At 42.1% G+C, this 21,895-nt stretch overlaps 1 protein-coding gene across 1 annotated transcript in view; it reads left to right on the top strand.

The window, feature by feature from the left end:
- AKAP6 (A-kinase anchoring protein 6) overlaps nucleotides 1-21,895 on the top strand; it is a 434,750-nt gene that overhangs the window by 191,912 nt on the left and 220,943 nt on the right. Inside the window, exon 5 of the mRNA XM_040969476.1 lies at nucleotides 19,198-19,320. Coding sequence (XP_040825410.1) covers nucleotides 19,198-19,320 — 123 coding nt within the window. The remainder of the gene's footprint in view (nucleotides 1-19,197; nucleotides 19,321-21,895) is intronic.

Raw genomic sequence — 21,895 nt, 5'->3', positions numbered from 1 at the left:
ATGTTTTAACACAGTCATGGCACACTACCAGCTTCCAGTGGTAGCAAGCTGTGATTCCGAAATTCTGCCAAAACAAAGCCAAGTTTTCAGCAACTGGAACTGCAAAGAGGGCTCTCCTCACCAAAGGGCAGTAAAGAATTCCGTGCTTATCATGCCTGTCGGAGACCGGTTGCTCACACCAAGGTAGTTATAATTTTAATAAAGGGGTGGGGCTGCTAGTCTGCTGAATGTATCCCCCCGACCCCCAGCCAGAACACGACCAGCCTGGTTTTCTATGTTGATTTGTTTGCAGTGATCTATGCCTAATTATTTTTAAAATTAATGAAAGGAATTATTTTGGGGATTTTAGGCAGTTTGTCTTTTAAGAGGAAGCTTCCTATGGGATTTTCCAAGTACTGTACTGGCGCTGAGATAAGAGGTGGAAGCAAGAAAAGAGAAATCCTTCCATAGCCTGACCTCCTTTCATGACTTTAGTTAAAGGCAGAGTTACAGAGAGAAAAAGAAAGGGATATGAGACAGAGTAGGAGTGGGAGGGAGGGAGAAGGAAGGGACAGAGGAAGGGAGGGAGAGAGGGAAAGAGGCTTTCTACCTGCTGGTTCACTCTCCAAATGGCTGCAAGGGTCGAGCTGGGCCGACTCAAAGCTAGGAGCTTCTTCCTGGTCTTCATGTGGATCCAGGGACCGAAGCATCATTCAGTGCTTTCCCAGGACATGATCAAGGAGCTGGATCGGATATGCAGCAACCAGGATTCAAACCAGCACCCATATGGGTTCTTGATGCCACAGATGGAGACTTAATTTGCTACACCATTGTGTCAGCCTCTAGAGAGTTTCCTTAAAACACAACAATTCTTTCACTAGCTCAAGCCCTATAGAAGCTGACATTGCAGACTGAGGTCTTATGAAAGCTGGTCCTGGTTTCTTCCCATGCTTCATCTCATGCCCTGTTCATTCCATTCCCACTGACCTCTTTGCTGTTCCTAGAACAGTCCGTACTTGTTTTTGCCTTTAAGATCTTTGTACTTCCTCTACTTACATCTTATCCATGAATTGCCTTCACTTCTAACTCTGAGAATGATGTCAGAGATAACTTGGTTTTCTCCTTTTGCTGAATGTAATGCACATAGGCAGTAATCACACTGCAGATAAGATCTACTTGTAAAGCCCACAAACCACCATTAGAGTAGTAAATGGGCCAGTGCAGTGGTGTATCAGGCTAATCCTCTGCCGGCAAGTGTCGGCATCCCATATAGGGACCTATTTGTGTTCTGGATGCTCCACTTGCAATCCAGCTCCTTTTTTCTGTCCTAGGAAAGTAGTGACCAATGGCCCAAGTTCTTGGGCCCCTATACCCACGTGGGAACTTGTCAGCTGTGTGAGTCACAGAGAGGCTGGAAGAAGGCAGGGTGGTGCCATGTCAGTGAAGCATTTCAGGAAATCTGTTCTTTGGGTTAAGGTCAGGGTCTACCTGCTCTCATTGTATTCTTGAAAATTGTTCTGAAAACCATTACTGCATTGGATGCACATCAGTGGTATTGCTAAGCCTGTTTCTCCACAGAGATAGGCATCTTCAGGGTCAGATTATACCATCTCAACTATAGCTCAGTGACTCAGCTGCTGTTATATTTTGTCCTAGATATATCTGTAAACTCAGTTTTAAAAGCATCCATAGCACTGCTGTTATTTGGGGTTTGGTGCCACACATACTTAGCCAAGGCTTGGTCTTTGCAACCAGATGGCATTAACATTGCAGTTATTTGCTCCTGATTGTATGGCCAAAGCTCAAAGACAACCTCTAGAGATGACGTGTGAGAAGTGGTAGTTCCAGTGTAATGTAAGTGTAGAAGAGGTTTTGTCTGGAATTAACTTGACATTGATTTTAACCTTTTTTTTCCCTGTTAGGCAGTAACGTCCCGGGCAAGACCTGTTTTTTCTTTCAGCCTTCATTTAATTTGAATCCCTGGCACCAACCTACTGGTGGCAGCTATTAGAGAAATGTCAATATCATATTGTCCTGAGTTTTCTTTTCTTTCTTTCTTTAAAAAAAAAAAAGAAACAACCAATATTTATCTATATATTTAAAAAGTAGACAGGGGAAAGAAAAAGGGGAGGGATGGGGAAGAATCTTCAATAGCTAGGACTGGGCCATGTGAAAGCTAAGAGCCAGTTTCCAGAAACTTCATTAGGATCTCCCAAGGGGGTGGCAGGACCCAAAATACCTAGGATATCAGTATCTTGTGCTGCTTTCCCAGACACATAAGCAGGGAGCTGAATGGGAATTGGAGAAGACAGGACCTAAATAGGCACCCCCAGTTTAGGATTCCGTGCTGCAATTAGTAGTTTAACTTTCAGCACAACGTTGTCCCTATTTTTCTATTCCTTTTCTTTGTGTTTCTTTTTTTATTATTATTGTAAAAAAACACATAACAATTTATTTTGTTAAATCATTTGGGGCATTCATTTTAGTATATAAAACATATCTCCAGAATTTTTCATCTTGCTAATCTGAAATGCTATATTTGTTTTAAAAGTAGTTCTACTTTATGTTTATAATTTTAATGACTCTAAGTACCTAACGTAAGTGGAATCATACAGTATTGTGTGTGTGTGTGTGTGTGTGTGTGTGTGTGTGTACTTGAGTAGGCTTACTCAGTTCTCAAGTGTCATCCATGTTGTAATATGTGACAGAATCCCCTCCTTTTTCTGTCTGAATGATATTTTGTGGAGTGTATGAGCCACGTTTGGTTCATCCGTTCATCAGTCAATGGACTTCTGGGTTGCTCCTACTCCTCGCCTGCTGTGCATGGTGCTCCTGTGAGCAGGGGAATGCAGATGTCTTTTGAGAGCTTGCTTTTCAGTTCATTTGGGCATGGATCTTGGAGAGGGATTGCTGGGTTCTATGATAGTCCTGGCTTTAATTGTTTGAGTAACCTCTCTACTGTTTCTCCTCTAGAGGGCACCCACTGAAGTTCTGCTCATTCTTGCCTGTGTTTGTTACTCTGCTTGTTTTGGTAGTTGACATCCTAAGGGCTATGAAATAATATCTCATTGTGATTTTGATTTGCATTTCTATGGTGATTCGGGACAATGAGTATCTTTTCAAGTGCCTATTGTCCTCCTACAAGAGATGTATTTAACTCCTTTGTCCATTTTAAAATAGGATTATTTGACTTTTGTTGTTTGGATTTTCTTCATATATTCTGAATATTAACACCTTTTAAATATGCCTGATTTATTAGCATTTTCTCCCATTTTGTATTTTGTAGCATTGTTTTTACTTTACTGATGGTGTCCCTTTGTTACACAAAAGATTTCAAAATTAGTTTGGTCCCATTTCTTTCTTTCTTTTTTTTTTTTTTTTGCTTTTGTTGTTTGTGCTTTTGATGCCATATTAGGGAATCATTATGAAGTCCAGTGTTGTAGCAGGAGGGGGCTAGCTCTTAAAGTAATCACTGATTAGAGCAAGATTTTTCAAAAGGCAGGGGGATACAGAGGTTAGAAGTACAGAGCAAAAATATAAGGGACTTGGAATGCACAGTGTTTGCAAAGCAAAGGCAAAAACTAAATGTCAGTCCTAATGAATGTATGACTAAATGAGCTTGTAAGTGAATGAGTGAGGGAATGTGTCATTGAATATCAATTCATTCTCTAAACATGGGTTAACTGAATTGATTCTAAGAGGTCAAAAAATAGAAATAAACACAAAACTCTACAGTCTGATGTTACTGGGGAGTGATGAGCTGCATCTGCTGGAGGAGATGTGACATGTTTACAGGGAAGCCACAGCTCATCCTCAGGTGATGGTGGCTAGCAGTGTGGACCATGTGTGTCAAGATTTTGTGGCTTTTGAAACAGAGTAGAAAATCTGGGTTTTTATGGCATCGCCCAATTTTGTGTGTGTGTGTGCTGGGCTTGAACAATTTTCAAACAGGTCAAATAAAACACTTCTCTGTGTTAGACTTGGTGTTCAAGTCATGCTTTTACAATCTTTGTAATGATGCTGGCCCAGAGAGTTGGTGGTTGCTGGTTAATCTGGCTATGAGATGCTGGATGCCTCTGTCAGTGTGCCATGCTTTCTCATTTGTGGTTGCACACCTTGGTCCCCGTGGGCCTTTAAAAATATCTCGACTTCAGGCTCCATCCCAGACCGACAGAATCAGAGCCTCTGAGGGCGGGTATGTTTTAGGCCTCCTGAAACAGTTATGGTGTTTACTCAAAGTGCTAATTTTGAAGGTTAATGCAATAGCTTGGATGTGTTTTGAGAGTTCTGAATGTGATGTTGGAAGCAGATAGCTGAGCGACGAAAATGGGAGATGTTATAAAGGGCAAGCATAACGTTTTGTGACTGCTTTAAAATAAGAGAGCAGAGGAGCTAAAAAAAAATATTGAAGATTCAAGCTGAAATCTGGGAGTTGAGAAATGTAAGCAGTTTGACACATTGTTCCAAGGGACACAGGAAATTAAGGTGCACAGCGAATGAAGGGGCATGAAGTAAGTGTTATTTTATATGCAAACACAAGGGCACAAGTCCATAACGAGTATTTTCAAACATAATGCTTTCAGATTCTTTTTCAAGTGTGATAAAAAATCATTTAAGTGTATCTGTTGCAATGCCAGGAACAAAACCTGTGAGGTGTTATTGCTGATGAGTTTGTTGTGTGTGTCAAGGTCATTGCACAAAGCTGGTCAAGAACCACAGGGACCCAAAGCAAATTCCTTTCCCATAAACATGCTGGGAACTTTTTGATTTCCTATGTCAGCCAGCCTTGTGTCATGAGCTGTATCCATGGTGATTTAGCACCACCGTGAGGTTGTATTGCATCACTGCAGCTTGTTTTCACTCTGAAGCCTGCAGGAAAGATCTTACCCCTATGTTTGCAGTTTTAAACATCCGGATAAAAATAGTTCTTTATGACTTTATTGATGTAGAAAATATTTGAGTCAATATCTTATTATATCAATATGACAGTTTCTAATTGCATTTATTTTTTTTTTACTTTTTTGTTTGAAAGGTGTATAGAAACAGATCGTCCATCTGCTACTTCTTTTTTATTTATTTGTTTTTTTTTATTGCAAAGTCAGATATACAGAATGGAGGAGAGACAGAGATGAAGACCCTCCATCTGATGATTCACTCCCCAAGGGAATGCAATGGCCAGTGCTGCGTGGATCAGAGCCGATGCCAAGAGCCAGGAGCTTCTTCCAGGTCTCCCACGCGGGTGCAGGGTCCCAAGGCCCCAAGCCGTCCTAGACTGCCTTCCCAGGCCACAAGCAGAGAACTGGAGGGGGAAGTGGAGCTGCCGGAATTAGAACCGGTGCCCATATGGGATCCCGGCATGCTCAAGGCGAGGGCTTTAGCTGCTAGGTCACCACGCTGGTCCCCATCTGCCGGTTCTAACTTCACTCTGTAAATGTCCACAATAGCCAGCACTGGACCAGGTGAAGCCAAGAGTTCAGAACATGACCCCAGTCTCCCATGTAGGTGACTGGGACACACGTACTTGAGCCATGCTTTGTTGCCTCTCAGCCTAGTGTTACTTAGAAGCTGGGTCAGAAAAGGAGGACTCAGGACATGTACTGATAGGGGATTTGAACGTCTCAAGTAGTAACTTTGCCTCTGTATCAGCAGGCGCCACTGCCCCTTCCAGCTCAGCTTATAGCAAATATTTCTATGATAGTGAAACCAAAAGAGGAATAAGCTGGGTTTTGTGAAATATTCTTTTTCCTTATGCCTAAAGTGACTTTGTATTGCTAATAGAATTATTTGAAAATAGAACAAAAGCTAAAACAAAGTCCTAACACTTATTGCTTACTTGCAGCAATTCGGACAAGTTATTAATTTGATTTCAGGGGGCAAACTCTCCTTGATGTGCATGCTGTTGTGTTACATTCCTGTCTCACTAGTGAGGAGAGACATTGGGAAGTTGGCATTTTGCTCAATGGTCTAGGGCTTGAAGGCAGAAAAGCCTTTCAAGTTACAACTTGGCTCAGCTCGTAGCCCCACTATTCAGCTGTGAAACATTAAACAAGTCATTGAAAGGTAACAGTTAAATTGTTTGTCTTGAAAATGGAATCTTAATTATGCATATCATGCCAACACCGAGACTAGGGTTTGGAATTGCATGGAGCAAAGGCTCACTGTGTACCTGAAAGCCTACATATATGTTACTTGTGAGTCTTCATATGAATTTGGGGAATTAACATCAAACATACTAGGAAGACGTAGAATAGGAACCCTAATTCTGTCCCTAATTAACTTTGTGTTCTTGTAAACTTAGCCTCTCAAGTAGCAGCTTTAAAAAAATAAACATACATAAAGAATGGAATGATGTGCAAATGCTTCTTAGTTCTGAAATTTTTATGAGACTGATGATGAGTAATAGGCAAGAAAAGCAGGCACTTCTCTGTAAAATACTCATTGGAATATTTCACTGCACCATGGCTGGCTTTATGTTCCGTGGGATTCTGGGTGAATTCCCCTTAGATCCTAACGGTGAGTGCATGCGAGGCCAGAACATTAACGAGCCTGGAGATATAAAACTATTCATGCTGCATTCCCAGCACTGTAACATGATGAGCACCAGACATCTTAGAGGAATTTGAGGCATGGCTAGAATTTATAAGATGCCAAGACAACAGAGCCAGTGGTTACAGAAAACATGTGAATAACCCACTTAGAATTAGATACAGATTAGTCTTAATTTGTGACAAAAAGATCAATCCACTGAGATGGGTTGGATATATACTGCCTTAGCAGATGCCTTTGTGGTATCTTAAAGTTACCTGTCAACACTGCTGCTTGTGCTTCGTTCAGACAGAATGGGGGAAGTCAGTCCAAAGGGTCAGCTCTATGTCAGAGTGACTGATGATGTCAGAGAATGTCTAATAAGAGGTTGTTGGTGTCTCGAAATAGCTAAAGGTCATCGGGCTGCATTGTTCATGGTGAACGTGCAAGTTATTCCTGGCAAAGTGCTGTTGCAGGCTCAGGTCCATGTGTTTTCCATTCGGTGAGCCGATGAGACTAAGTGCTTTACTTACTAGGAAGTCAGCAATATTATCGTTGGCCTACACGGCTTACCTAGGAATAAAGGAAGTAATAAGTGATTCTTTTGTAAAGCTTTAAGAAAAGTAAGGTTGGAGAGGTGCTACTTGTATACAGTATTAAAAGTTTCTGTAAGCATAGCTGCTTACAGAAGTCATGGCAGGCTGGAGAAAACTACAAGTTACAATTGGCATCTGTACTCACCATCATCTTCCTGCTTGAGCCCAACGTAAGTTGGGTTAAATTAACAAAATCTTTTAAAACTTTTCAGTTCAGTTTTTCTCCGTAGCTTAGAGAAGACTATTTGCATTCTTGCAAAATCAGGTGTCATTAGAGCTATTTACCTATCTTATCCTTACTCAAAATATGTATCTCAAAGCATGTTACTGAGTGCATGCCATTCTGTTTAACAAACTTTTCACTACAGTCTTCTTAATAAACCTGAAACAGAGGCCATATTGTTCCCACTTCTTTCTCTAGCTGTATTTTAATATATTATGGGAGATGTGACCGAAAAAAAAAAAAAAAAACCCTCCAAGAATAGCCTTGCTCAAGGCACCAGAAAGATTCTTCAGAAAAGTAATAGGAAAGGAACTCTGACAAAGAGAGACTTGCTATGAAGAAAACTCTGGTGCAGTGCGTATTAGTGGATGACATGCTTGCCCTGATGCTGTTTGTGCAGTATGATGGCTAAGAATGTGGGGTCCCAGCTTCTTGTCACCTGTGTTCCTTTGAGCATGTGTCTTGATTTGACCTTTCTGTGCCCTAGTTTATTCCTCTGTAAAATAGAATTAGACATGAAATCTATTGCATGGCATTGTGAAAATTAAATGTAATAAGTAAAGGGCCCCAAGTAGTGTCCGGCATAGAGTAGGCCTCCATGTGAGAAATGCTGTTCCTGCTTGGGAGAGGTGGGCTCCGATCTCAGCCTATACCTGATCACCTCTCAGTTTTGGTCTCAGGGATGACTACCCTCTGCCTTTTTCCTGATCATTATATAAGGTGGTGCAGCCTCCTAAACACTCCCCACTGCACCTCCATCACAGCAGTTGAGTAAAACCCTCTACTGACTGGGACCCGCGGTGGCCACCCCCTATTTCCACATCCTCTTTTCTGTGAGACTCTGTACCTTCTCTCTTGAGAGGTGATTCCTACATTTTATTAGATAATTCTGCTCTAATTGGCCCATTAATTTTGTTTAATGCACTTCTCTGACATCTTAGGAAGTTTACATAGGGAAATTTATGCTACAGTGTGTGTTTAGACAAATGAAAATAACATTCTAGTTTACAGTATTGCCACCCAACAGCCTTATAAATATATGTACTTATTTATCACTTTGGTTTATAATATGTATTCATAATTATGTGTTTATAAATAACAATTCCCACAGCACTCTTTAGCCAGAGGTAAGGCCATTATAGAGTATTTATGGGAAGAAAAAGGACAAGGCCTCCCTTAGCTTTAATACTGCCCATCAATCACCTGGCTACCAAAGCTGGAAAGAACAGAAAAATGTGTTGGAAAGGTGGCAATAGATTGGGATGGTTTGTTGGATGAGGGATATTTGAACTCGACCTAAAAAGATTGATGAGTGAAGTAAAAGGGATTAGGAGGGTGTGAGAAAGACACTGAAGATTACTCCCCTGGGTAGCCAGGAAAGAAATGTTTCTGGCTCTGAAGGAAACTGTGTGTACAAGAGCCACAGCTGCTAGCAGTGAGAGGGGCCCAGTCCAGAATACTTCCCACCAGGACACCCTGTCTCCAGAGTGCACAGACCTCTATCAAAGGAAGCACAAGTAACTTTTCCCAGACCAACACAGAAATGGTGCCAGTGTCCAGAATCTGTTAACTCCTTGGAATCCCAGGAGTTTTCAGATTCGCTTTCTCTAATTTCTGTTTGGTTGTAAAGAGGTTCACAACTGACTGGACTGTGAAGCCCAATCAGTGTTGAGAAGCGGAGACAGATAACAGAATGAGGTTCTGGGATGGAGCCCTCACCCTGTGGAAGACATGGGGTCTGCCCTTTGCTCCCTGCTCCTGGAAGAGCTCATCTTTAGTAGCTGAACATCCTTACTATCTGTGTTGTTTTCTCTGACTGGAACATGCCATGCAGTTCCAGGCTTGTTGAAAGAACTATCTTATTAAACATCTTACCTGAGTTCACAGAGTAGCCATTTAGAGCAGTGGTCAACGCACTGCTTGGGACACCTGCTTCCCATATTGGAATGTGAGGGTTCAGCTCCATGTGCCACTTTGGATTCCAGCTTCCACTCATGTGTACTCAGGAAGCCAACAGATTGTGACTTAAATCACTGGGTTCCTGTTATCCATGTGGGAGACTCCGATTTAGTTCTTGAATGTTGGCTTCCACCTGGTCTCACTGTGGCTGTTGTAGACATCTGAGGAATGAGTCAACAGTTGGAAGGTCCTTCTCTGTCTCTCTGTGACTTTCAAAAAAAAGAAGAAGAAATCAAATTATTTTGTGATATCATATTCAGGATTTTGCTGTCAATAATTTTCCTTCCACAGTTCTTATTCCTGCTTTTAAGGATTGATACATTCAATCAAACAAGAAAGCTTGTCTCATGTGTTCTGTCCAGTTGGTTCTCCCCATCATTCCCTCTAGCACTGTGTGTAATTTGGCCTGTCAGATCTCTCACTACTCTGCTTTGAAATTTTAGTGACCAGCCCACTGTCCTCAAGATAAAGTCCAAATCCCAAAGTATACTTCCTATCACCTGGCTTGTGGCCAGCTCTCCGATCTCATTTTTCAGTGTTTTCCTACTTGTCTCTGGAGAGCTAGTCGTGCTTCGTTTCTTTGAGTTCTCAGAAGGAGCTCCTCGCTCCTGGCCACTGTCTGCCTGGGATCCACTCCTCTGCTCACAGTCCCCTCTCGTGCTGCTGTCTCACTGGCCCTGGTCTGTTAGAGCTCAGCCTTGCTGTGATTTATTTCCTTTGAGAAACCCTCCTCGATGCCCCCACACCAAGGTGAGTGCTTTTCCAAGTGGCTCCTGAGTGCTCAGAATGGTGTTTGGCAGAGCTGGTCAGAGAGTACGCCAAGTGCCTCCAGGTGTGTCCAGGGTCCCTTCTGGGAATCCACAAGATCAAAGCTATGTTTGTAGCAATACTAAAGAGTTATTGGCTCTTTTTTTGCTCTTTATTCAGAGGTTACATAACATGTGACATTGTAGTAGATTTAGTGCAGAAAAAGGAATGGAAATCTGTTTTCTATTAAGCCAGATGATCACAATTTTGTTTTTGTTTTCAAGATTTATTTATTTGACTTGAAAGTCAGAAATTCAGAGTTACAGATAGAGGGAGAGGTAGAGAAGTATTCCATCCACTAGCTTACTCCCTAGAGGACTGGTGTGGTCAGAGCTGGGCTAGACCAAAACTGGGAGCTAGGAGCTCCTTCTGTGCTTCCCATGTGGGTACAGGAGCCCGTGGACTCGATCTAGACTCTGTTGATTTCCCAGGCCATTAGCAGAAAGCTGGATTGGAAGTGGAATAGCCAGGGTTCAAACCAGTGCTCATATGGGATGCTGGTGCCACAGGCTGAAGATTAACATGCTATGCTACCACGTCAGCCCCAACACTTTTTACATGTAGCTGATAGAGCTGTATTCAGAAAAAATTGTTTTTCAAAACAATATGTTATGTTAGTACAGAATAGATTATTGTTATTTTGAAATTGATTAATGCATAGCTTTTGCTTATTCTATATGTAGACCAAAGAAGCAAGAGCTTTTTCAGCTTTCATTTTTTTAAAACAAAAATTCTTTATTTTTATTTAAAAAATAGAGCTACAGAGAGAAGAAGAGACAGAGAGAACTTTTCATCTACCAGTTCACCTCCCAAATAATCACAGTGGCGGGAACTGAGATCTGAAGCCAGGAGTTTCTTCTGGATTGCCCAGGTGGATGCAGGGTTCCAAGGCTTTGGTCCATCATCCGCTGCTTTCCCAGACCATAATTAGAGAGCTGGATGGGAAGTGGAGCAGCCAGAACACTAACCGGTGCTTATATGGAATGCAACACCACAGGCAGATTCTTAGCCTCCTGAGCCATGGCACCAGCACCATTAATTCTTCTTAATGATCTCAAGGAGTCCTGTGGTTTAGTTTGAGAACCACTGATTTACATTATCTTATATCACATCATGTTCTGACTCTTGAAGGAAGGAATATGAGTCATTCGTAAGAGTCTAAGGGCTTAATACAATTATAATACATAGTAAAGCTCAATAAATATGTTTTTAATAAGAAGTCCAGTGCACACATGTGTGCCTAGATATGTGTACACCCAGAGTTTGAAAAAAAAAATGGGCAGTTTAATCTATTTCAGCTGGTCTAATGCTACCCATCCTAAATTGTATTGGCTAAACCAATAGTATTCTGAAAATTATTCTGTTCCTAAAACTGAGTTAAATATTCCTTTGTTTGACCTCCAAAAGGTGACTTAGAAAAATGGTAATCAATCAAAGCCCTGTACTTGGCATAACACCTGAGTTCCTCCCCTGGCTCAGTCAGCTAGCTGTCTTCTGCTTGGGTGTTGTTAGTGAAGCTCTTAACGGTCCCTTACCTGGGAAATGGAGAGGGAGGCTTTGGAGTCGATGGATTCTTAGGATGTTTTGGTTTCGTGCCTCTCCTCCCCACGGAAACCTTCACACCCCTCCTTCCCAAGCAGATCTGTATAGGGAATGCTGTTATCAGTCAGTCCTCTTGGCTCTGAGGGGGATGTCCTCAGTGGTGGCAGTGCACTGGACAACTTAGTGTGCTGTCCTGACTTGATGCCCTAAAGGTTCTCTACTAGAAAGTTGGCTATTGGATTTTTAAAGATGATTTATTTATTTAAAGATGATTTTTTATTGGAAAGACAGACACATAGAGAGAAGGAGAGACAGAGAAAAGGATATCCCATCTGCTGGTTCACTCCCCAGGTGGCTGCAATCGCCAGAGCTGAGCTAATCTGAAGCCAGGAGGCAGCAGTTTCATCTGGGTCACCCATGTAGGTGCAGGGTTCCAAGGTTTTGGTCCATCCTCACTGCTTTTCCAGGCCCCACGCTGGGAGCTGAATGGGAAGTAGAGCAGCCAGAATATAAACCAGCACCCATAAGGGATCCTGGGGCATTCAAGGTGAGGATTTAGCCACTAGGCTACCATACTGGGCCTGGCTATTGCGTTTTCTTTATCATTCATTATTGGTAAAATTCCCACGTGGCATTCTGAATTTTTCAAATTTTTTTATTAGAAAATCTAGAACATTTAGATAAAGAACAACTCAATGATAACAATTTTTTGGCTAACCTTAGTATTCTGTGAGTACTCCCGTCTAAGCTCATGCAATCCTGTTGCAGATATTTGATTTACAAGGAGGTCTTACTAATCAGTAAGGTATTTGCAGCTAATCTAAACACAGAATTATAACATTTTCAGCTTTGCACTTCAGTGTCAAGGAGCCAGCCCTTTTCATTAAAAGTTTATGGATGTATCAGGAAGTGTTTATTGAAGTGCCTGATTAGTCTCTGGCAAGGTGGAGGGAAGACTTTGACTTGTAGAGAAAAGTAAGATGGGATGAACAGGAAAAAAGAAGAGGACAGGGCAGGGGGCACAAAGAGAGAAAAGCAGAGAACAAGGAAGGGCAAGGGCCGCGGAGAAGGAAGAGTGACAACAAGCAGTAGTCAAGAAAGAAAAAGAGGGTGGAAAGGGAGAGAACAGTGTAGGGGGAATGAAGTGAAACAGGGCTGTGATAGGAATGGTTGAGTTGTGTGTCAAGATTTGGGGTTCTCGGGAAGGCTTGTGAAGAAGAATGGGCAGTAAAGGGGTGTGCAGTCCTTTGCTTGGTTCACACGGACCTCTGGGAAGTAAGTCTGCTCAGGTACAGGGTGGTGTAGTCTGCAAAACTTGGGCTCTGTGACCAAGCTGCTTAACCATTTCTTGGCCTTCACGAAACTGTGTTAGTCCTTTGTGCCTTAGTTTCCTTGTCTGATGGGGAAATTTGTGACAGTTGTACAACTTTCGAAGCAGCTAAAATATTTGTAGAGAATATTCACGTGCTAAGTACTGATATGTGTACTGTTGGATATAGAAAAACTACAATTAAATCATGAAAGTTGCATAAACTTCATCTGAAGTACACACATCACAGGAGCTTGTTTGATAGTGGGTGTAAATTAGTATGATCTGACCTGTTCAGTCATTGTCCCCAGAATATTAGAGGTGTTGAGGCAAAATCTCATCTGGAGGAAGTCACCATAGCTGTGGGACCTTCGGAATACCAGGGAGCAACTCGGCTCCACACTCTGCAGCTGTGTTGCAGCTTGTCTGTGCTTTAATGTCCTTCATATGAAATAGAGTGTGGAAGTCTTTCATCATAGGGTTGTTGTAAGGAGCCACTGAGTGCTTGGCACATTGTAAGTGCTTAATTACTACCAGTCTATCAGCAGTTTCAGTTTATTTCCAAATCTCTTATTCGTACCTATTTTATTTTACTGTTTTGCTGTTAGGATCGTTAGTAATTTCTTTTTATGAACCCACGGGGAATCACTGAACCCAAGGATTCTCTGGCTTGGGTGTCTTTCTCACTTTTCTCATGGTAAAAGTCGGATTTTTCGTGGGTTCTTCTCTACCCAGTTGAAGCCACTGCCAATAGTATTTTAAACAATTGTGACTTCAACTGTATGTCTTCTACATGGTACAGTATTCAGAATAAAACACCCTACCTGGAAATTTTACACAATGCCTTTACATGTTTTCACTTTTTTCTTTTCCGCTTTACCTAATGATAGCCTCTTGCTTCTATTCTGGGACAATTTTCCCAGAAATATATTTCTATTTTAAAACTGTCCCATTCAGACTGTAGAAAAGAAGCTGAATATTTCAGAAGGCATTTCACTGAAGTTTGTGTGTGTGAGAGTGGCATTGGTGTTAGCACTGCCCAAATCACCTATTTTCATTTCAGTCTTTGTTCTTAAAGCACAGACCATGTCTCCTGCCAGGTGCTAGCACTATATTGGATTTTGCAGATGGGAATTTGGGTAAATGAGTGAGGTGCTAGAATCTGAAACACCGCGTTTAACCACCATGCTTTTTCTTGAACTGGATCTTGGTGAAGGTTAAGTACACAAAAGGTTGGTTGGGAAAGATAAATTGCATAGATAAATCCTGTTGTATGAAAACCTAAAGTAGACATTTCAAGTGAGTACTCTAAGAATTGTTTACAAAAATAGGTGATTATATATACATGGTGATAAATATATACTGATACACCGAGGGGATGGGGGAGAGCCTAGGGCGGCGGCTGCCACGCTGTGGGTGGTGCCTGGATGCAGAGTTGGGCCACCCTTCCGTCTCCTGCAGCACCAACCCAATGCTTAGTAGAATCAGCATTTTTGAGTGAAAAGATGAAAGGTAAAATTGGAGCTTGTTGATTAGGAATGAATTGTTTAATTGACTTCTCAAATCATGGTTTTATAACAGCCTATAAAATATATTTTCTGTTGTAGGCCTCCTGTAACGCCAAGATGAATATTATTGTTCCTGCCTTTTAAATGAGGAAATTGAAATCCAGGGACATTAAGTAGCTCATTTAGTTGATACATAGAATCAAACTCAGGGTTGTCTATCCATAGCAACAGTGTTCCTAACATTATCCATGCTGATTAATGAACATTTAAAAAAAAACAAACGTTTTCTTTGATATATCCTAGATATCGTCTCTTCTGTCCCACAATTAATCCTTATTTTCTCAGCTTCCAGTTTCTGCCAGGGAAAATGACAAGCTGTTAGATCAGCCAGATTTTCAGAATTTCATGGGGTGCCAGTGGAGTTTTCTGGATTCAAGCACCAGAGTCCACCACGTTCTAGCCACTGGGTGTCGAACAGGTGGACTTACCTCTTGGTTTCTCCTAGGCAGATCCCAGCCTAGAGTATGTGGAACTTACTGTTTCAGCTGGAATTGCCCAGGTGGGAGCCTTCAATGAATCTGCTAGTGTTGAAATACTAAGAAAAAGGAGAACACTTGTTAACACAGGCAGACCAGTTCATGATTATAGTGAAAATTGTCCCCCTGATCTGCTTTTAAAAAGGATTTGTTTCATTTTTGGGGGGGAAGATGTATTTTACAGAGCGAGAAGGACAGAGAGAGAAAGGTCCTCCATCTGTTAGTTCACTCTTCAAATGGTCACAATGGCCAGAGCTGAGCCAATCTGAAACCAGAACCAGTTTCTTTTTTGTCTGCCAAGTGGGTGCAGGGACCCAAAGACTTGAACCATCCTCCATGGCTTTTCCCAGGCCTCAATCAAAGAGCTGGATCAAAAGTGGTGTAGTTGGGACACAAACCAGCATGCATATGAGATGCTGGCACTAGAAGGTGGAGGATTAGCTTATTGTGCCACCATGCCAGCCCCAGCAGTTCCCTGTATTGGATTCTCTTCCTCATGTCTCTATCTGATGGCAGCTGGCTTGATCTAGGCAGGGTCAAACAGCACCCCCAGTCTCTGTGTGCTTTGAGAAATGTGAATCCTTCTGGGGAGGAATCAGACTTCATTCACATCTGAGTAGCAATTCCAAAAGTAAAGGAGCAGACCAAGTAGGGGCTGAACTTCCTCCTTAGGCCTGAGAACCAAGGGCCATCTTCTGTGCGATGAAGCTGAGTTGAACACATCTGTAATTAAGACACTGGTAGAGTGGGCTTCTTCAGGCATGTAACTTCCTTACATTTTCTGCATTTTTGAAATGAACTTTACAATGATCTTTAAAGAAAAAAAAAACAGCCATTAAGCCTGCAGCTTTGTCATAGTTCCTGTACAAAGTAACAGAATATGATGAAGGTGAAGGCCAAAGGCTAAAGAGCTGAGGGAGTCATGTGTCACTGTCAAGGCAGCGGGGCTAGCGGGGAATGCTCCTTCACCGGGTCTCCTGGCCTGTGTCCTCTAGGGGCTCTGCTTCTGGCTAGCCGTGCAGCAGGAATGGGCTTTGGAGAGATCAATTCCTACTCTGTCCCCTGGGAAGTCATGGTAGCTTTGCAAGGAGACAGAGGAAGGTAGTGGAAGAAGGGTCAGAGAGAAACATGAAGCGGACTGGTGGCAGATGAGAGCCCACAGACTAAACAGCTCCATCAGCAGGAGTTTAAGCAGTGACAACTCCAGTAGGGCCTTCACACGCATGTGACTCAGCGCGTGTAGATGTGTTGGATAGGCATAAGCTCTGCGTTGCATGTAGTGCATTGATAGCATTGGATTTATGGAGAAAATCTGATTTTTATAGTTCTCTTTGACCCCCCCCAGCTAAGAGAAAATATTACATATTAGAGAAACACAGGCAGATCTCTACAGATAACAGGAAAGATTTTGAATACAAACAGAAATCTGATACAACCTGACTATATTTTATAAGCTTTAGGAGTTGTTCAACTCTATTGTAAGATTCTATGAAAAAAAATATTCATTTATTTGAAAGGCAGAGACAGTGATAGTGCATACAAATGTATACTTACTGGGAGACAGAGAAGAAGAGAGGGAGGATGAGAGATGGAGTGGGAGGGAGGGAGAGTGAGAGAGAGGGAGGGATAGGGGAGTGGAGGGAGGGGAGGAGGTGAGGGGAGGGAGGGAGGAAGGGAGGGAGAGAAAGAGGGAGGGAGGGATAGGGAATGGAAGGAGGGAAGGAGTAAGAGAGAGTGAGAGAGAGGGGAGGAGGGGGAAGTGAAGGAGGTGAGGAGATAGTGGAGAGGGAGAGAGGGAGGGAGGGAGGGAGAGAGAGAAAGAGAGAGACAGAGAGAGAGAGAGATTTTGTGTTCACTTGTTCACTGCCCAGATGCCTGTAATAGCCAGGTCAGTATCATACCAAAGTGGTGCCCTGACCTGCATCAGCACAACACTTGCCTCATTTTTTTTAGCAATTAAAACCATTTTAATTCAGTAGGTGGTTGTTTAGGTATGCTTTATCTTCTGCTAAAATCTTTGTCTCAGTAATTGTCTTGGCATTCCCAACAATGTCTAACAGTGTACTTTGCACTGAGTGGTACATATTTATTGACTGAGTTAATGGTCAACATTTGTTGCACTACAGTCTAGGGTGCATGCTCCACCTCCCTCTTATGACTTATGTTGGCCTCATTGTTAGTTACACCTCAGAGCCCAGCAGAGCCGGTGAAAATGAGCACCAACTCTCCGCCAACCAATCAAATGTGAATCCCGCAGCATGTTTGCTGTCTGTGTGTGGAGTGGGCCTGTCTTAGTCTTTCCAAGAGCATGTTGCATTGTAGGGATGGTACACAGTACACTGCACACTCCATGCAGAGCCCTGGTAAGCATGCCCAGGTAAAGGAGCTGAGAGAAGTTGAGAAATAGCAAGTGACGAAGTTACCAAGAACTGGACAGACTCCAGTTTCTCTTTCTGTTGTGATTTCTGGAGCTGCATGTAAGTGCAGAAAGAAACACGGAAAGCTAAGATATCTTTAAGTAGGGAGTATTCTTAATTTTTTTTAAATAGGAGGGAACAATGGGACTTTCCAGATTTTGGTTGTGATTGGTGAAACGTCTCAACTGGACAGGTTTTTATTTTCATTTCACCTGGGAGAAGGTGAGGGCTAAAGGAAGCTTGGTGATAGCATATCTGAGTAGGGTTAGAGACTATGATTTGAAACATGTTGAACTGCCTGAGTCCCTTCGCAGCTCTAAATCTCAGATACCCCATAAGAGGTCTCTAAGATGATATATCTCTTTGACTTTATGAAAACTTAAAAAAAATATTCTGGACATTTGAAAAAAAAATCAGTTGACAAGTCTTGGGTCTGTGGAATCTGGCGGTGATGTATATTCCTAAGTGTGATTGTCTTCTGAGAGTTGGCACAGCAGGGATATTTGGGTAGGAGAGCTTTGGGCGACGTTGTGAACATGGGAAACCATGTGATGCACGACTAGTGTCGGCGATACCTGGAGCTCCACGGAGGCTGAGAACACACGAGAGCCGGGCAGGTAGTGTGATCTGACTCCGGGCCCCTGCCACCACAACTCAGCTCTGTCCCCCTGTCAATCACAAGCATTACTTGTCTGTCTTGCCACTCTCCTCAATTCTGCTTTCTCAGTTTCTAAGAATTCATTTCAGGCAAAACAGATGCTTGAATTAAAGGTTTATAAATCTTAAAATACTATCTAGAAGAAATCTTAACAAAATGTAGCTTCTGAGAAAATGAAATTTCACCTCTTCTCATTGAAGTCTCGGGATACCTTTTATTATGCATTACACATTTTAATCAAAATTAATCAAAAGGCACATCTGACATATATGTTAAGTTTAATAGGGAAGTTGAATTTAGTAAATACTAGTGTGGAAACCTGTCTTTACTCGATATGGCCTCCAGGTGGTGCTGTTTACTTAGACATGGAAAGAAGGAGCCCAGCCCCATTTCCTCTGCTTTGGTTTGTAGCTGGGCTTTCATTTTTTTCAAGATATTTTTCGTTTCCACAGATGTATCCTTTTAAATGGTCAATAAAATTTTATAACCACTATTTGAAAAATTGAGAGATTATTGTGATTTGTGCTTCCTATCCAAAGATATTTCTTTATGATTGAATATACCAGGAGTGAGGTGTTTATGTTTTCTGGTTGGTCCTGCTCTTGTGTTCTCACTTGTTTAGCACCAAAGCTCCACGACAGCCATCCGGGCTGCGGAAGAACCAACCCAAGTACCTTTAGCCAGAGTGTGATTTCAGAGTGCATTTAATATTGAACTAAGGCAACTCCAGAGCCTTCTAAGAGAACACCGAATTCTCTAAAACCAAGGAGTGTTCCTAGCAAGCCAACCTGATCTGTCAGCAGGGAAAGCGTAGCAGACACCAGAAACGTTTTTGCTGCTTTGAAGTTACATGTACAGCGATCCCTTGCAATCCAACTCAACTTCCTGAGCGAAATATTCCTAGAAATAAACAGTGAGCAGAAGGCTAGTAATTCCTTTTTCCTGATAAATTTAGGGCCAGGAAATTCCATCACAGGAAATATCCCACTAGGATGGGCATGCAGCAGCGCTGGTTTCATCACGGGTCACATTTGGAATTGTTAAGTCTGGCTTTGTAGAAAAAAAACAAAAACAAAAAACAACCAACTAACATGCCTTTCTTCTTGCCCGTCTCCTTCCCTTTCCTTTTCTCTCTCAGGGATTTGTCAACAAACTGGATGAGTTCATTCAATGGTTGCATGAAGCCATGGAAACCACCGAGAACTGGACTCCGCCTAAAGCTGAGACCGACAGCCTTAAACTGTACCTGGAGACGCACTTGGTAGGCAAAATCGTGCAGCTTTGGCTTCCAGTGATTGAAAGGTTTTAGTGTGCTGCTTGTTTCTCTACAGAGAATATCTTTTGTTTATCAAAAGTCACAGGCTAGTGAAACGAAAGTGTTGTGGGTAACTGACAAAGCTAAATTTTACAGGCATTTCAAGTATTTTGTAAGAATCTAAATTCATCTTATTTCAAGCTATTTAAAAAAAAAAATCCACCACTCCCCCCAAAGGATTAGCAGAGACACCTTAGGAAATTTTAGTAGACTTATTCTCTTAGAGCAATACTTGAAGGTTTTCTTCTTAAAAATAATAAATAAATGAAAGAGACTATTTTGACGACCATTCTAAGCTTTCTAGAATTCTTGTAAAATTAATGAACCTCTCATTATCAAGAGGGTCTACTTTATCTGTTCTACACTGGGTTATTTTAATAAAATATTTAAAATGATGATCTCCATCATTTTTGCTGCTATGTGGGTTTTTTTTTTCAGCAGATAATTAATACAACTGTCATTACACTCGTCCCCCTGCACAGTGGAAACCGTGGAGGGGAAGTGGAAAACACTTGGATGAATATGCTGCTGAATATGTTAGAAGCAAGAATTATAGACTGGGGGACATTTGATGAACCTCATGAGGTTTTTACTGAATGCTTCAAATGGCCTATATCAATTATGAAGGGGTGGAAACCAAGTAGTGGAGTGTGATAAAGCATGAAGAAAAAGCACGTTGTCATAGGAAATGAAAATTCAGGCTTTAAGGATCTCATCTTTATTCCTTTCACCGATAGCATAAAATTGACAAAGGCAATGAACGTGAATCCTTGGGTGCCCAACTGTGGGGCTGCTTTTCTGCCCCTCTTACACTCTCAGAATTTGGATTGAGTAAACATGGTGTGGGATTGCTACATAGCTGGCAGTTCACAGGGTTCCAGAAGCATTCTCTGTGATGTTAAGTGAGAGAAAAAAGGAATGGATGGAGAGGAGAGAAGCCTAGGAGAGAAAATGTTTTAAGTCTTGGGTGTTTTTTTTTTTTAAGAATTATTTATGTTTACTGGAAAGTCAAATATACAGAGAGGAGGAGAGTCAGAGAGGAAGATGTTCTGTCCAATGGTTCATCCCCAAATGGCAGCAGTGGTTGGAGCTGAGCCAATCTGAAGCCAGGAGCCAGGAGCTTCTTCCAGGTCTCCCACACGGGTGCAGGGTCCCAAGGCTTTGGGCCGTCCTCGACTGCTTTCCCAGGCCACAAGCAGGGAGCTGGATGGGAAGTGGAGTGCTGGGATTAGAATTGGCGCCCATATGGGATCCTGGCACGTGCAAGGCTAACATGGTGTTTGGATTTTTCAGCATGTTTTATTCCATTACATAACAAAACAAAATGTAAAAACAAGAAAAAAAACCCGAAACAAGCAAACAAACAAAAAAAAAAAAAAGAAAAGAAAAATTTTCAGGTCTCTTGCTGCCTCTGGAAGCTGCAAACTGAGGAAACCTTGTGACACAAGATGGGAGTGTGGCTCCCTTTTAGGTCCGGGCTGGCTGTGTGCTAAAGCGCCAGTGACCCCAACTCTCGCTGTTGTACGGGGGTTTCTGAGTACTGCCCTCACCACTCAGTTCCCTGTTGAGTAGAGTTTCTTTTTATTATTTTTTTAAAAAGAGGACATTTCATAGTAGCAAGATAAAGATATTCAGTGCTTTATCATGTAAATTATATTAATTAGAATGTCAACTTTTTCACTGGCATTGTTCTGACAGAAATTCTAATCTGTGTTTAAACAGGTGTATATGAACTTTATTTCACATTAAGTGTGCTGTCTTAATTTTCTTGACTTAATATTTTATGAAAAACACACTCTGGCTTTTTGAGGTCCTCCAGGGCATGGGGGCAGGAAGAGGACTTTCACCCTAGGTTGTTCACTGAGAGCCCGGCCAGGAGAGCAGGCACTGGAGTCTACCTTCGTCTTGGGAGATGAGAGGTGCAGCTCCTCTGTGACCAGTGCATCCCCTCAGTTTGCAATCCAGGGTCACAGAACTCCTTCCGAGTTTATTCATGTGTTGGCCTCTGTCTCGTTCTAACCCAACACTGTCGACTAGGACTTTGTGTGGTCATGAAATGTGCTGTGCTGCACTGTCTCTTATGGGATGCTGTCAGTTACCCGCGTTTGCTTGCACTTGAAGTGTGGCTAGTGCAACTAAGGAAACAAATTTTTAATTTTGGTCAGCATAACGTTCAACTGAATTGCCTCAAGTGGCTCGTGACCCCTGTTCTCTGTGTAACTGTGTAGACCACAGAACTCGTTATACATGACCCATAATGAATTGCCCATGTCCCTACCTGCTCATAATGACATTCTCACCCTACATGTGGCGTTAATTGTCTCCATGGTGGCCAACCATAGCAGAGGTTCTTTCTTAAGGTACTTTTCTTAGGGACCAGCCCTGATTCTGCCTCAAGATAAGTGCTTTCTTGCATGAGTTTTCTCCATGGTCGGGTTTACTTATATTGGTTGAAATTGAGATACCCTAAGAGCCTTGTCTCTACTTTGCAAATAATGAGGAGCTATGGTCTCCTGGCACG

This window comes from Ochotona curzoniae, unplaced genomic scaffold, assembly GCF_017591425.1.
Source record: "Ochotona curzoniae isolate NIBS_2020 unplaced genomic scaffold, NIBS_Ocur_1.0 scaffold_4701, whole genome shotgun sequence".
In the NCBI taxonomy this organism is placed as follows: domain Eukaryota; kingdom Metazoa; phylum Chordata; class Mammalia; order Lagomorpha; family Ochotonidae; genus Ochotona; species Ochotona curzoniae.
The sequence above is the reverse complement of the archived record's forward strand: the minus strand, read 5'-3'. Positions and strand labels throughout refer to the sequence as shown.